The following is a 16,054-nucleotide window of genomic DNA, read 5'->3' on the forward strand; positions in this document are numbered from 1 at the left end:
TTTAGATGCCGTACCTTATATATATATATATATATATATATAGAGGTAGGTGATGGGCTATCTTATTACTTACTATCTATGCGAACAGCAGTATTTTTAAGGAATAACCCGTTACTGTATATAGATGGATTAAATGTGCTAAGTATCATAAATAGATTGTATATTTGACGTAACGTTATTTTTGTCGGTGTTGCCTTTTACTTATGTTATTTGTGTTCAACATTAGTCCTTTTCAAAGGAAGTGCCGCGCTCTAATTCGCAGACTTCGTCGACCGGCGTTTGGGAATTACATTTATTCCCTTGCATGTCCAATGTGGCAGATTATAGTACGTAAAAATTGTAACATTTCAACGGCTTTTCAGAGTCCACATTCTCTCGTAATCATAATTATACAAGCCGTCACATTATCCGTCGATGTATTTCATAGACATAGATACATCTACTCACTGTCGTCTTTGACTACAGATTCTGGTGCTATGACAACACCGTTCTACACCTCCAAAACTGACGCCATATTCCATTGGGCTTACACATCTTCACTGTTGTGATACAATAGTAAACATAAACTATTTGGAATTGGGATTGCTCTATACACAGATATACCTTTTCGTTATAAATGCGCCTTGGAATGTCCTATTTTACAGTACACGACTCTTATGACGTGCCCTTTTTTAATCATAATCCTACACAGTAGTTCAGCTACAAGCACTCGCTTAGCCGACAACGTAAGAAGCCCGTACCGTATACACGAGAGCACGAGTATTTCAAAGATGTTCCTGACCAGAGTTGGACAAGAAACGCGCGCCATACCGTCTACCAGATCATCTAATTACCTGGCAACCGCGATCTTCGTCACTGCCGTAACCGTTACGTAATCAGTGAGTCTTTGCCTTACTACGCAAATGTTGTACTCAGGATGGAATTATGCGCTCGCACTGCTATTGAATATACTTCGTCGTTCTTTTATTATTATTAGAAGCATAGCTATCCGTTTATAGGGACACCAATTTCTGAGTGATATGAATATGATGATATCGCCATTGCACACTTAAGCGTTATTGCGATAATACACTGTTTTGGCGGTATATACAAACGATAAGGGTCTAAACATTTCGATATCGTTGCGTAACTGTCGCGCTATTTGTCCTAATTTATAGTATCCACTTTTTGCGTTTCCCTCTTTTACGGCATTCTATTCTAATATGACTATTTTACGTATTTTTTTTTTTTTTTTTATTTACCATTAAGAGCGAACTCGCCTCGACTGTGGACTAGAGAATCACGTGAGGTTCAGTGGATATAGAGTTTACATATCTGCTATGTCTATAACCAGCTTCAAGCCTAGATTGCCCAATTGATAACAGTAAATAGCGTAGTCCACAGATGGCTATTGCAAGCTTGACCTCAGTTTGCTATCCGTCAACTAGAACAAGAATAATGTCCTAATTCTAGTGAACGTCTATGTAGGCCACAGTATATACCTATCTTTCAATCATGCTGCGGGTCCGGTTTAATGTGGTTTTTGTTAATTATTTAACGTTTGTCTACCACTGTACTTGCATGTAAACGAAAAGCTAACATGCACTATACCTATTCGTTAAAAATATCTTCGTTAGGAAGGCGATAAGTTGGGTTCAGTTAAATGGGGTAGCCTGCGGCGAGCGGTTCGACTCGAATCTCATTATCGAAACATGGGCGTCAACATAGCCTTCGCTGTCTTCACCCAGCTGATAATCTACTCTAGATATCTAGCTAAACACCTTTTTCGCCCCGCGTACGGACGTACCTACCTAGCTATAGGTGTGGTAAATCCAGGCCACTGTGGTTTGCGAATGATTCTATAGCTAAAAACTGTGAAATGTAGAACATTGTATATCGTTGCATCTGCACAATCGCTCTCTGTCCGACGCGGACAAGAACGAAAAAGCAAAACAAAAAACATCAAAATCACTGGCCTGCACATACTTCGTAAAAAAGATTTCGATAGCCAGAAGGAATTCTGAGTGAGGTTACTTCACGGATATACACATACACACCCATGCAAAATTGACACCTTTGAAGAACAGGAAGTACTTATAATGAATATAGCAGGGAAATCATAGCAAGCTGTCCTGTCACATGGTGAACTGATACGTTAATCAGTGGTACACACAACTGTTGATTTTGTCGTGTGGTACATTTGAAAAGGGCCTCATCATAGAAAAATAATCACCTGTACGACACCTTGATACTATGTTTCGCATTCTTGTTGCACGATCAATTATTAATAGAAATATAGCAAAGGACGAACTCCTAGCTAGCAGACGAAATTTCTTAAAGATAACATCAACTAACCATGTATATAGCAACGTTATTGTGCACAAGTAAATAATAATGATGAAGGTACTTTGCAACGCTTTATCAGCTCTATATCTGTATATGGTCATTCATGCGATCGTGGTAACAATGGTCACAGCACCAACAAGAATACAGTGAGCAAGTCTATATGTCAAATGGACAACCATCAGATTAATGAAACAATTCAAAATACGTCTTCGTCTAACTATCTAGCGGCTTTATCAACGTATTTGTCAGTGCAGCAAACATTTCATGACCGTCACCTCAAGCGACAACCTGCTATATTCAACGTGTTCGCTATATACCTACGAAATTTTACATACTGCCCCTACCACATAATAATTTCATTCGTTTAGGCGAAGACTGCCCAGAAACGGATGCATATATTGCCCCAAATAGACTTCGTGTTCACATGTAGCTTGTCTCAAGCCATTTCTAAAGAGTACTCACTTTGGGCAGAAGACTTCACTTAAACGTCCGCCATGCGTAGCCACACTGTCGGAAACGAGTTGAAGATGTCCGGCTTTCTAATAGACAAAAATACAACTTGGCAATAAAAGGCCAGCGCACTACCGCCGCCCTTACGTAAATCTGAACACATCCACATTTCTCCGATCCGTGTTTTGCTCCGCTCTGAAGCATTTGGTATTAACTATAATTATCTAGACTAACAAGTTTAAGGATAAGTTACTAATGAATTTCGTTTTCAAGATGGATAAAAACTTTTTGTTCTTAGGAAAAGCATGTCTGCTTATTACATGATGCTGCAGCTTAGTGGTTCTCTCGAACTGCTAACGAGGAGTATTCTTTTGTCCGAAAATCATTATATTCTCTCCATGGGTGTTCGCCATTTGACAAGGGAGGGAACATTGATTGAAGCTTCTATAGGATGTGATATAATTCTATATATAAGTAAAATTATAATTTTTAACATGAACCAGCTATAAGTAAGTAATAAGGTTTTTCCGCCGTAAAAAGGTCCAACAGGGCAACTGGCAGTTTTTGGGTTCCTGAATCACTAAATGCGCACCAACAGGGCTCCTTCATCTCAATTTAGCGTTACAATAAACCCCTTTCCCAAAAGTAATAGGGTTGGCGCTGGAAGTTTTTGCTTCATTTATATACAGTTCTTTCCTTCATCGCCGCCGTCAATGGACCGATAAAACATTATTTAATCTGAATTTATGTTGTTTTCACACCGCACGGATGCATTTATAAGGACTAGCATTTGACACTAGCTCGATCTTCTAATTTTGGCGCTATTTAGTTTTAAGGACACAAGGGTGCGAGCGTCATGGCATACGAACTAACAAATCTATCAGTACTTTATCTGGTTTACAACAGAACATATCGGTATCTTTTCTTTCAATTCGACATATCTAGATGTTAAAGACGAACGTGGCAAGCGACCGATTCATCGAACGAAAGCGGATAAGCTATAATATCTACTAAGACCCTATATATAGCTAGAATAATAGAATCTTACAGGTATCTGACGTATGTGTTCAGACCTAAACGAGCCTTGCCCTTAAAAGGGTCGGGGACATTCCTGGTATGTTATAGTTTTTGGCCCAACAAAAGTTTTGCACAAATCTTTATAAATACAAAACCTTCCAACACCAACATGTCCGCAAAGGTCCAAACGGCTTGTGGCACTGTGAGAAGTACTCTCAATTTGATCGTTACATACATTCACACTGGCCAAAAACAGTTATTCAAAAGCTAAATATAACATTAAAAATCAAAATGACTTGAAACACCTTTGAAGAGAGGAGCCAAACATCTCATCGTTGTGGGTTCGAGCCTGACCACTACTGCGGCGCTAAAGTAAACGACTATTGCACCTCCGATGGTGATGGCTTAACTTGTTAAATTCATTGCATTTAGGCTCGATTTCATGGATTGTGAGGACAGAGCATCTAGGCGATTGAAAACAAGCATGGCTCAATTACAGCCTGGTACCAAAGAAGATCATTTTGACACATGGCAAAAGGAAAAAGGGAGCACATGGTAGACAGCGGCTTCTACGAAGGGCTAACCAGCCTCAAAATGCCTATTTTAAGTATAGCCTTGCAAATATTTGATAAGGAGTACGTGCGTATTCTTACGGTGGACCAAACTGTATCTGCTGCTGCATTACTAATAAATAGAATTAAATTTTCAGGAATATTAGACAAGCAGTGCAGATTACTTATCATGTCGTAAAGCATACGCTAAAAATCATATGAACTGATTCATAAAAAAAAAAAAAAAAAAAAACGTTTAACGCAATATGCTTCCAGTAGGGGTATTTTTATAGCGTTATTATTTACATTGTATATATTTATATAATCTATATACATGGAGAGATGGTAGGAATAGAACTGCTGTACATAATCAACAAAACTATTTCTGAAAGTAAGTGAAATATAAAGAGCTTTGCGTTACGTAAACGTGCTCTATGCAAGCCGAGTTTGTGAATCAGTGTCCTCTGTATCCCTGACGTGACGTTAATTCACCGCTTCAGCTGTACCTAAAAGTCGTTTTAGGCTTCAGATTGCCATAAGGACAGGTGAACACCGAACTTCCCGTTGATACCTGTTTAGGCTTTCTGCAGGAATCTGTTATGGTTGCATTCATTTATAGTACAATATTTACAGATTTCGTTAGCAGGCTGTTTCCTGTACCTACACTCAGGTTGGTCGATGTTAAAATGAGATAAGGAACGTATGATCATACAGAATGGACAACATTACGTAGCAGGTGGTATTACTTTTTTGCCAACCCTACACAAGCTGCTTTACCACAGTTGTTTTGGAGGTAAAAGATAGTGTATATACTGCTTGAAAGTACAACCAGTATGGGCATTAAGTTTTAGCACCTCCTCGAGCTGCTCGGATACACTCGCAGTCGCACGCTGAGCCCAAAGGTTTGTTGACAGCATGCTTGTCATTCATCTCTGGTATCAATCGGAGCTAGTTTCAATTTTCTGGCTTATCTAACCGTCCATAAAAATGACGATTCTTCTGAAGACATTTCTTTTCGAAGAGTCATAAACCCCTGTCTCTTAATCCCTTCCCTGTTCTTGGAGTAGAATTTAAAAGGAGCATGTCCTATTGGTACGGTGCTCAAGATTCTCCAGAATCGTGTACGTGCTTTGTGAAATAATAGCGAGAATCCGCTGTTGAAGACTGTGATTTTAAAGTATCCAGATACTATGGTAGGCTCAGACTTCCGCAATCGGATTCTTCTGCCGTTCGCGGATAGTTCCAGGATGATCGTCGTCTCGAACTGGTTGTGTCGTCACCTTGAAACGCTGTAAACGTAAAAAATTAAAGCAAATATGTGAGTAAACAATATCCTTGAAGGCAGAGTGCAACGTGTTGGTAGTTACTGTTATCATAAAAAATATTGATATGTTAAATTAGAGGCTTACAGATAGTTTCGTCTGAGTAGTTCACAGGAAACCATTTTTTTGGAGAACATACTTTCACGGGAATGACGCTTACGTTATGAAGCATCGTATCGTTAACATATGAGACATAAAAGGCCACCACATGCCAGCAAGGTAGGAGCAGTACATAAAATGGCTGCAAGTTCACAAAGCTGAGCGCGCGCCTCACGGCTTCCGCACTTCGCTTCAGGAAAGCTTAGAGCCCTGAGTTATGACGCACCTCAGACCAAGGGTCGGTTAAAAATCAAAGCAAAAGAAAAACACAGAAGAATGCGACATGACATTGGGTGTCAACATTTGCCCCATTTGATTAATTCGCATTTTACAGATGCTTTCAGTTTTCAAGTTACGCTGACTTATAACTGTTTAAATCATTAAGTATTAAAATGAATTAAAATAAAGTAAATTAAAATAAGTCGTATAATGAATGTTCTATAAATCTTGCGTCAGGTGCTACATAAGCACGACACTCACTTCTTTTATAGATCCTTTTGCCTGAGCAAATTTCCACGCTGCTATTAAAGGAACCATAGCTACAGATGAAAGAGCGAAGGCCCATCCGATTCCTGAAAACAACGTTTGCATAAAAGCAATCTTTTGAGTGTCATGCCTGTAAAATACAGAATCAGATATGATTTAACAACGATGCTTAGTTTGAACCCAAGAAACCCCTACAATTTATATGACGTATGATATCGCTAATCAACTTACAGAGACTATTATTCTGCAACCAAAATTAGTTTGTGAGGCTTATGTGTGCTTACGCTGTATATATATATATATATATATATATATATAATCGCGGTGGATCGACTTCATCAGCTACCTGTTTTACTAACATGTAGTGAAGAACTGTTTATTAAAGAAAAGTAACCAACACCTAAAAATAAACATCGTTTGACAAACATTCAACGCAGATGATGAAATATTAGGCAGTCTGCTAACGTCTGACGGATTTGTTAATTTTTTCATTTGAAATACATGGTAGTACTCTGTATATTGTACATTGTAGAGAAGCATGAAACCAAAATTAACACCAAGTTTTTGTAATTTTTTAAAACAGTTAAATAACAGATTTATATGATAACTACCTTCAGTCCATGGAGGATATATATAGCCGTTATATTCGGTTACACCGGAGTTGAAGATCGCTGATAGAATAACGGTCTAAAAGGTACATCAATATAGCGCAATATCAATAAAATGTTTGAACAGTTGGCTTTTGTCCAATGCTCAATTCGCAGCTTTGATAATCAAGTGGTGTTCTAATTGATTTGTATTTTTAAAATATCTTTCCTCGTTTATATGCCTTTCAGTTTATTAGGTGATGTCTTTAAGAAAAATTCATTTTTTGCTTCAACTATACACCTCTGTTCTGTTCCATTGTAAACCTATTTTTATCTATAGAACCGGCTTGAGAGTGAAAGGAATTTCCATGAATTCGGCATACGGAACACATCATTTAGAAAGAAAACAAGTCTAAAATTGTAAAAACACCTAAATAAGCTTCTCAATTATCTCTGACATGTAAAGTCCAATGTGCCATTTAAGAAAATTATTACAATGGATGCCTCTGTCATTGTAGGCATCCGTAAAGTATCAAAACTAGTTTAGATTAGGATGCCGCTGATTGTGGCCAATTCCCAGAGTCATTTGTACGAACGAATGTGAGCTTCCTAATAGATTATCGAGCAACGGTTGTTGATCTTGATCAGTTTCAACAGCAATTCAGGATTCATCCTGCTATCTCTTGATCCGGTTCTCAAAACCGTTGGCGGGACATGCATTTTTTATTTGTTGAGGTAACATGTTAGCCAGGATCCTCATTTGGTTGGTTCCTTAATCATAGTGAGAACCGCTCTGCTTCAGAATACATACGACGAGAAAGATTGGCGAGACAAACTTCCAGCAACACTTCCAATATAGGCCGGGTCGAAAACCGAGCATCTGATGGATATCATCAGCAAAGCGGTCCAATCCGTACACCCAACAAACTGCGAGAGCTTCAAAGAGGGCCGAGCAGAGGAGGCTGATACCTGCTGCATACGTGTCGAACCACGTGACCATATAACCGCCTCCCTGAGAGCACAAAAGTACAGTTGTTTAAGGTCGAATGGGCGCCAAATAGCAAGATTTCACACTTTCCGAGTTTGTTGTAATATTTCCATAAAGAGATGGTCAATAAATGCAGAAAGTAACTTACTCGCGTAACGTTGACCATCGACATGCTGAACGAGGCACAGAGCACACAGATCGTGAACAGTTCTCTTGGAATCTTATATTTACCAATGCGGAAATTGAACTCGTCCATAAGGCCTGTAATCACAGACTCAAGACCACCCATCTAAGCAAGATGCATACAAGTTAGAAGCTGAAACATAGATGCGTACGTTGTACGATATAGCCACTACAGGTTCGCAATTAACTTGAAACATTTCCACTCATATAACCCGTTGTTGCCAACTGATTAACGAACTTAGATGTTCCAAGGTAGAGATAATTGCCAATAATGTAATATAATAATAGATACATAGACGTAGACGATCGTGGCGGAGAGGGCCGACACTTACGGCGCTGTCGAGTCCTAGTGTGAGCAGCATGACAAAAAAAAGGACCGACCAGAATGGCGCTCCAGGCAACGTAGAAATTGCTTCAGGGTAAACCTGAAACACTAATCCGTGACCTTCCGTCGCCACCTAGCATATATATCAGGAATTATTATGCCATATATAATCGTTAAATTGCATACTGACGGTTACCGTTATAATTGTAATTCAGTACAAATACTATACAAGTTTATAAATTTGTTGTTGTTACCATAAAAGTGGAACAAATCGATTTTGTGAGAAATGTAAAATGATTGATAACGTCGTTATAGTTTCATGCAGTCTGATTCTATTGACAACCAACCTTGTCGACAGGTACGCCCTGCTTTTGAGCCATATATCCGAGATAAACAAAAATCACGAAACCTGAGTAGAAAGACGTTCCGCTATTGACACACGCCGTCATCAGGCAATCTCTGAAAATACGCAGTGTCGAAAACCACTGACTTGCATACTCTTCACTATAGAGTACAGCTCTAAGCGTTTTAGAATTAGACAAATATGGTAAAGAAGTTCTGATTGTGCTATGCGCGTACATATGGAATAGAAGGCGCCTATTCCCGGCACGTAAGTGACAGAAACAGATCAATAAATTTTCGCCCTTATACGCGGAACGATTTGAGAGGGACTACATTGGGGCATCCCTTTCTTTGTTTTGTCTGTACGGCAGTAAACATTGAATTAGCTGAGACAGTATTTACGCAGTGCGTCTTGGGCAATGAAAAATAACATCCAGTGTAACGTATTGGCTTTTAATGGGCATCTTTAATTACCTGTAGCAATTATTATTGAAGGGGTTATACGACGCGTATGTTAGATGAACGCCAAATCCGACACCAACCGAGAAAAACACCTAATTGGGGTTATGAAACAAACAAATAACAGCGTGACAATCAAGGCGCTAAAAAAAAACTTCATAAAATATTATTATTTATTAACATATCGTAATCATGCTCGATAGGGCAAACTCTAGGAGTCCTATACATAACGCGCGAATTGTTCGATCGAAAAAAATGATTTATCTAACTATAAGCTAGACATTAGTGTAGTGCGTCTACCTATCCCGAAGGCCTATTTTAAGGAAGGAACGGATATGTTGCCCGAACTTTCGTCTGTAGGGACGATACTGAATGGCTCTCCGTACATTGTGTATCATATCTACTGGAATTAGGACTGATCGATACGTATGAGACAATGCTCGATGGTCAATGAGAGATGATGTTATTAGTAGCACATTTTAGATCTGCAAGCTTCCAAACGCAAGACTAGATAATGAAGGTACAATTAATGTTATTAACGCCACTTGTATTGAACTTGATGTTGTGTTTCACTGAAAAATTATTGCAAAACCGCAAAAAAATAAACAAACGCATAAGCTAGAAAATATTTACCGAAGATTACATCTTTAAGAAAACAATGTGAAGATTGGTATGGTTTCCCTACTACTCTTTATGTAATTTTATTTATTTTATATTAATTTATGCCATTTATTTTTTTCTTCAATGATTATAGTGCTATTGCTTGAACGCGATATCTCGTTCCAAACATACGCAGCATTTGACGTAGTTCATTGAGTGGTGCCCTGCAGAAATCGTGCAATAGTCACCTGTACAGCAGCGTCGACCCATACGTTAGAGTCGTATAATTTTGAGATATCTGGTCGGAGATAGTAGCGAACTCCCTCGGCTGCGCCGGGTAGAAAAACTCCTCGTATTAAGAGGATAGTCAGGATCACGTATGGAGCCGTTGCGGTAAACCAGACCACCTATAATCAGCATTACGTGCCATCAGGACTTACAAGTTTTTATTTTTGGGGGGTTTACACGAGTTGTAGGATTTATTTCAAAAATTTTGGCTGTAGCACTGGCCTGCCCAGGCTAAGTAAGGACCTACCTTTCCCGACGAGTTAACGCCTTTGCAGAGCGCAAAGTAGAGGATGCAGAACACAAAGAACACACAGCACACAAGTTGCCATTTAGGGAGTCCCAAGTCGTGCATTCCGTTAGATGTGTGCAGCTCAAGAACGCCACGACTGCAACATGGAAAAGTACCGTTTATAGCGAAACTGTTAACTTTTTGCATCATACTTTTGTTGCGATATTGATAGGGCCCTATACGAAAGTGTTTGAAAATAATCCCGATTCAGTGGAGAAGAATACTTTCAAATGATACCTTTCTTCGCAAAATGATATCTATTTGCAGGGGTTGTTGTGCATTAGTAGCTAGGGCAGATATTACTCGCCTTGTATAGTTTCAAAGCCCAGTAGCTTAATAAATATCGAAACGTATTTCGTAGCTGAGTAAATAGATCTATTTGTACCATTTGTAGAAAAGCAATATCTCACTGTGTAGGCCCGTTTATCCTTATAGCGCAGTCCCATTTTCGTCACAGATATTTAAGCATTTACCTACCTACGGTGTTAAAAAAAATATAGCGATGATGATAGCGTTTATGAGAGAAAAGCAAGCCAAGAAGGAGGTATCAGGATATACATATATATATATATATATATATATATATATATATATATATATATATATATTATACTGTGTTCTGATTTATTAGATTTAACTGCACGGAAGACAAAGCCCTGTACTTTCACAGAGCTCGTTTCAAATAATTTAGACATTTTTCTTAGTAGTAATTCATCTGCGAGTAGTCTAACTCCAAAGATTGTTTTTGGCGAAGCGGATGTCAAGTACACTACCCCTTCTAGACTAAATCCGAAGAATAGGTTGTAGCAAGGAATGATATGCGTATGTACGGACACGTGTGGTAAGAGCTTGTTGAAGTGGAATGGTTTATTGCATACTAACTATGGTATGCATTTTCGTTTCGTATATTCTCGGTTCACCTACTTAAAGAATTCAAGAGCTGCCGATGTTCTATTGGCAGGAGCAATTCCGGATTCCGTGTCACCCGCGTAACAGGTGTGCGTATTCCAGGGGTTGCCGCAAGTCGACCATGGTAATTGTGATGTAAACGACGACAGAACGAAGAAGATTGCCCACCCAATAATCACATTATAATAGAACGATACATACCACGAAATCAACACTGCACAGTAGCCCACGCCTGCAAAGAAGGGTTACATTAAAACTTCTCGCCGCAGACGAATGAGCTTAGCCTTTCTGCAAATGTTCTAATCTTTTTCAATGACTAATAATTGAAATTTTTGCTCTATGTAAACGAGTATAAGCTTCAAATGATTCACGTATGATTTTACCCTTAAATAAAGGACACATGTTCCACACGCTGATCGGCCCCGACCGGTTGTACTGCCCCACGACCAGCTCCATATAGAAGAGTGGTAAAGCGCCGAAGATCAACATAAGCGTATATGGGATTAAAAATACGCCTGAAATGGAAAGCATGCTCAGTGATATGTTGCGCTATTCCTTTCAGTAGAACTTATGTGAACTGGCATATTACCGTACTAACGGTGAGTTAATATATTAACTAGCCGTGGATCTAAGTATCCTGAACCGATTTTTGCCGCATCAGGGAAAACTCACCTCCGCCGTTTCGATAGCAAAGATAAGGAAAACGCCAGACGTTAGCGAGGTCGACGGCAAATCCGATAATTGAAAGTAAAAAATCTGCCTTCGATTGCCACTGCGGTCGTTCATCGGCCCTGTCCCCTGCGTCGGAGCAACTTGAAGTCTAGTGGTACACAAAGCACAAATCAAAGACAATTCATATTATAGATAACCTCACCGTAGCCGTGTAGATAGAAAAATAACCAATAACCTTATCTCTAGAAGGCTCAAAATTTTTTCTGCTCGTACATGTCCTTACACGTTTCGAACTTGGACTTCAAATCCCCGTCGGTTCTGTAATACGGGCACTGAAGCCTAGTACCGTTACTTGTGCGATCGAAAAACGACGATTCGGATCGAATTGCAAAACGATTTCCTCACAGACCAACCACTGGTCGAAACCTTCAACGAAGAAAATTCTGTCGAGACAAAAAATTACCTGTCGGCTGACAGAAGTAGAAAGGAAATGCGGATCTCCTTTGATACTTTTTCTATAGGCCCACAAAGGGAGATCCAAACTAATGGACCGAAACGTGGCATGGCCTATGTTCTACTTTTTGGCTAGTCATCTATAGGGCGATACAGCTGTTTCGACAGGGAAAATATTCGTTCGTCCTCTTAAAGAGGTAGACAATGAAGTCTGTAACACTCTCGTTCCGTACAAGCAATTCTTCATGGACATAAACAATATTCTAGCTTTATACGTACGTTTAATGTATTTACTCAGTGATCAGTCAAGTGGTCTCTCATTGGCTACTACGTTGACGTGACTACGGTGAGAAGCCTCCAAAGGTGCCGAGCACGCAATGAAAGTTCCAGTATTTAGTTATTATAAAAAGTTGACAGCATCATTTTTAACTGCCTTCTTTAGAAGGGAAGTATCCAATGCCATTTTGCCGATTTGGCTGCTCTTAAACACTGCACGCTTCAGCGCAGTGAAAAATCTTTCCGAAATCGACCTAATTCCTATATAGAATTTCATTCTACTGCAGATTAATGAAATGGATTTTGTAGGACGTATGGTCAAATATGAAAGAAACTATTGTTTACACTTAAGCACGTACGTACGTCTTTGGACGGTTTGCGCAGGACATTTGCGCTATCGGGCAGAACATCTGACGTATTGATAGCTTTGCTATGGTGCTTATCCTTCAGATGTTTCTTGTCAGAGATCTCTTGTCCTGTGACTGTGCCACTATCAGGCCGGACGCTCAACACCACTTCCGTATGACTTCCACTACAACTCAATGGTTCAAGTGCTGTTGTATCTAAAATTAATGACAATTAATTTATTCATAGATACACTCAGTACGCGTGACCTACACGCGTAAAATCAATGTCTCATATATAATATTTGTTTTTATGACCTAGCAGTACGAAATATTGGCCCTACTAACAGACACTGAGAATAGGCTCTGGAGGCCTCAAGTGACATGTTCTTATAAACGATTAGAGCTAGGGTCCTTTTAGTCTACAGTGTGGCTATTTAATACAGTGGGTGCGCTCATAAAACATCTTCATAGTTACCTGATTTCGTTTGTATACAGCTTCCAGACCTGCTACTCCAACAACGCTGATAGTGGAACTTCAAATACAGTCAAACTACATTGTCATGGTATATGTTGGATATGACGCAAATTTTCGGTTCAGACCGGTATTAATAACAATATTCCAAATATCATTGTAACTATCAGTAGACGGATGGAACTATTTTGCATCGCCATTCGAGCGAGCAAAGGTTCTGTCCAGATCGGCTTACCACATGAGATCGGCGTACTGCTGTATGAGCAATATCCGTCGTCTTTGTTCCATAATCGGCGCAGCTTCTTTTTGGCCGAGTTCCCTGTAAAAAGAAATCAATTGCGCTAGCCCTATTAGAGAAATGCGTCAATCAGTTTGTTACCGTTTTTTCACGAATTCCGATCGCCGAAAATCAGCTCGAAGTGATAGGAAAAGGACTTTCAGAGCCGAAAAGTCACGAAGCAACATAACAATGTGTAACTGGCCTTTTGCATAAGGCTGCCGTATTCGAGCCAGCCACATGGCAGTAGCGTTGCACTCATAGCCTAAAAAATTGTCCTAAACCGCAAAAGTAAAAGATAGGCTATGTGGGGATCGACGACCGGTTACCGTCGAGTTAAACGTCCATGCATATGTGCAACCCATTAGGTGAAAGAGAAATCATATAGAGTTGTATGGGATACTGTGAATTCTGTCACCGAAGGTCAAACGCTCCGCATGAATGTGGAACTTGATAAACGACTGTTCTATACGGTCTGGTCAATTGAGATATGTAAATGAAAAGCCACAGATGAGGCGAACTTTCAAAATCCGAGGGCAGATATGAGTCGAATGCTTCAGTGGTAATACATGACCAATCAAATACGGTTCAACAGAAATATGGTATTACGGCTGTATCGTACCCAAATGGTATGGCGGTTACGTTTTGAATGAGCCAGTCCTATTTACAAACCACCTTGCCAACACTATTTCATTATCGAACAGCTTATCTAATGTAAATGAATGATGTTGTTTTTGATGACCTCATTGTACCCCACCAACTAAACCATCTTCCCGTTGAAGGAGAAGTAATTTTGATAATTTCATGTAACATGTAAACATTAGGGCAAATGAGGAACAAAACGTGCATACCGTATTTTTTTAATGAGAAACCTAAGAAAAAATCCCCAAGTAAAATATATTCCTAGTTGGTACAGTTCTAAAATGATCGATTTAGATCTTGTAAAAATGCTTGGTTATTTTGAGATTAGTGCTTAACAGATTTCAAAGATGTAGTAACTTGAACACGCCTTGACAAAACGACTCAAGAAAAGATGTTCCAGCTCAGCCACCCGAGGCCACAGTGATTTGGTTAACCCTTCTTTTGTTTGGCGTATTATGCATACAAAAAATACTCGGTACTGAAGATTGATTTCTGTATTTGGAAGAGTTGGTGCCAAAAATAATAAAAAGAATATATGTCTACTTGAGCAACAGTGAATTTTAAGGAAATCATCCTTCTAGATATCTTAGCTAAACGAACACAATGCGAGATGGAGGCTTTTAGACCCTGTTTATAGGCCACGTCACTTATAATTACGATTAACACCTGCATAATCAAAATAGGCCAAGGTCTGTCTCAGCTTTCCTTGTATTGGTCTCCTCGGTATGAACAAAAGTTCCGGTAGTTGATCGACGAAAAGCAACGAATAATTAGTAATAAGAGCCGCTTTTCTGACTCTTTGGGAGTTGTACGTTGATCGATCTTCTTAAGAATGCGTGTACATGTATAGCTTATAGGTGACTATAAGCTCGAGCTGAAAAAACATTTACATTTTTGTCAGATAAACAACAGGACCTAACTGTCCTCTTCAGCAAATCGTAGAACTTTAATAGGTGCACCTAGTTGAAGAAGATGAACCGTGTCAGAAAGCTTAGCTTTCTAGTGACGCAAGGTATCCCAGAATGATCCCAGCTACATCCTTACGATACCCCAGCGACAACCTAGTCAAAAAATTAGGAAAACTCGTTTTGAACATTCTCCATTTCCGAGTGCCCTACACTCGGAGGCATCTATCAAATGATCCTGTGTTTTTACCATTCATTCTCATTTAACGTTCACTCGGATTAGTTGTGAGGAAAAAGGATGATTCTTAACAAGAAACCACGAATTGCTGGTATGGCATGTTTATTAAAATGTGAGCGGCCTTTTCAGAATGAGAATCTCATGGTTCGAAATTTATGGTCGTGTTTATCAGCTCGTCAAACATATCGGAATGAGTCACGGTGTCGTCGATTTTTGAACCCGTAATTACTCCAGTATCAAATTAGTCATTTGTACACATTTTTGGGATCATATTTAGACTCTTCGTATCATTAGGTAAACCAGATTCAGCGAGCCGTTTAACTTAGTCGATGCAGCGCGTCTGCTTTTGGCCTTTCAAGGTTCATGCAACAATTAGGCCTTTTATCGATAAACTGCACTATTAAGGTTTGATAAGCTTACTGGCTCTTACCTGCACGCGTCGATGGTGGAGTGTCGACTTCCGTTTCACTCGAATCTTCGGCCACGTTTATGCCGCTGCTATTTTTCATCTGAAACAAAAACTCACCGAAGAAAAAATGATATGAGCAACTA

General features: G+C 39.4%; 1 protein-coding gene across 1 annotated transcript in view; it reads right to left on the reverse strand.

The window, feature by feature from the left end:
- Window positions 1-876: 876 nt before the first annotated feature.
- LOC111247760 (sodium-dependent noradrenaline transporter-like) overlaps window positions 877-16,054 on the reverse strand; it is a 36,232-nt gene continuing 21,054 nt past the window's right edge. Inside the window, exons 3-18 of the mRNA XM_022799076.2 lie at window positions 15,933-16,011; window positions 13,676-13,759; window positions 12,985-13,184; window positions 11,893-12,040; window positions 11,604-11,735; window positions 11,236-11,452; window positions 10,270-10,408; window positions 9,983-10,141; window positions 9,150-9,229; window positions 8,681-8,792; window positions 8,341-8,466; window positions 7,974-8,114; window positions 7,649-7,849; window positions 6,862-6,937; window positions 6,245-6,336; window positions 877-5,632 (exon numbers count right to left, since the gene is read on the reverse strand). Of these exons, the coding sequence (XP_022654811.1) occupies window positions 5,543-5,632; window positions 6,245-6,336; window positions 6,862-6,937; window positions 7,649-7,849; window positions 7,974-8,114; window positions 8,341-8,466; window positions 8,681-8,792; window positions 9,150-9,229; window positions 9,983-10,141; window positions 10,270-10,408; window positions 11,236-11,452; window positions 11,604-11,735; window positions 11,893-12,040; window positions 12,985-13,184; window positions 13,676-13,759; window positions 15,933-16,011 (2,076 nt within the window). The 3' untranslated portion in view covers window positions 877-5,542. The remainder of the gene's footprint in view (window positions 5,633-6,244; window positions 6,337-6,861; window positions 6,938-7,648; window positions 7,850-7,973; window positions 8,115-8,340; window positions 8,467-8,680; window positions 8,793-9,149; window positions 9,230-9,982; window positions 10,142-10,269; window positions 10,409-11,235; window positions 11,453-11,603; window positions 11,736-11,892; window positions 12,041-12,984; window positions 13,185-13,675; window positions 13,760-15,932; window positions 16,012-16,054) is intronic.

This window comes from Varroa destructor, unplaced genomic scaffold (assembly GCF_002443255.2).
Source record: "Varroa destructor unplaced genomic scaffold, Vdes_3.0 BEIS01000003.1, whole genome shotgun sequence".
NCBI lineage: Eukaryota > Metazoa > Arthropoda > Arachnida > Mesostigmata > Varroidae > Varroa > Varroa destructor.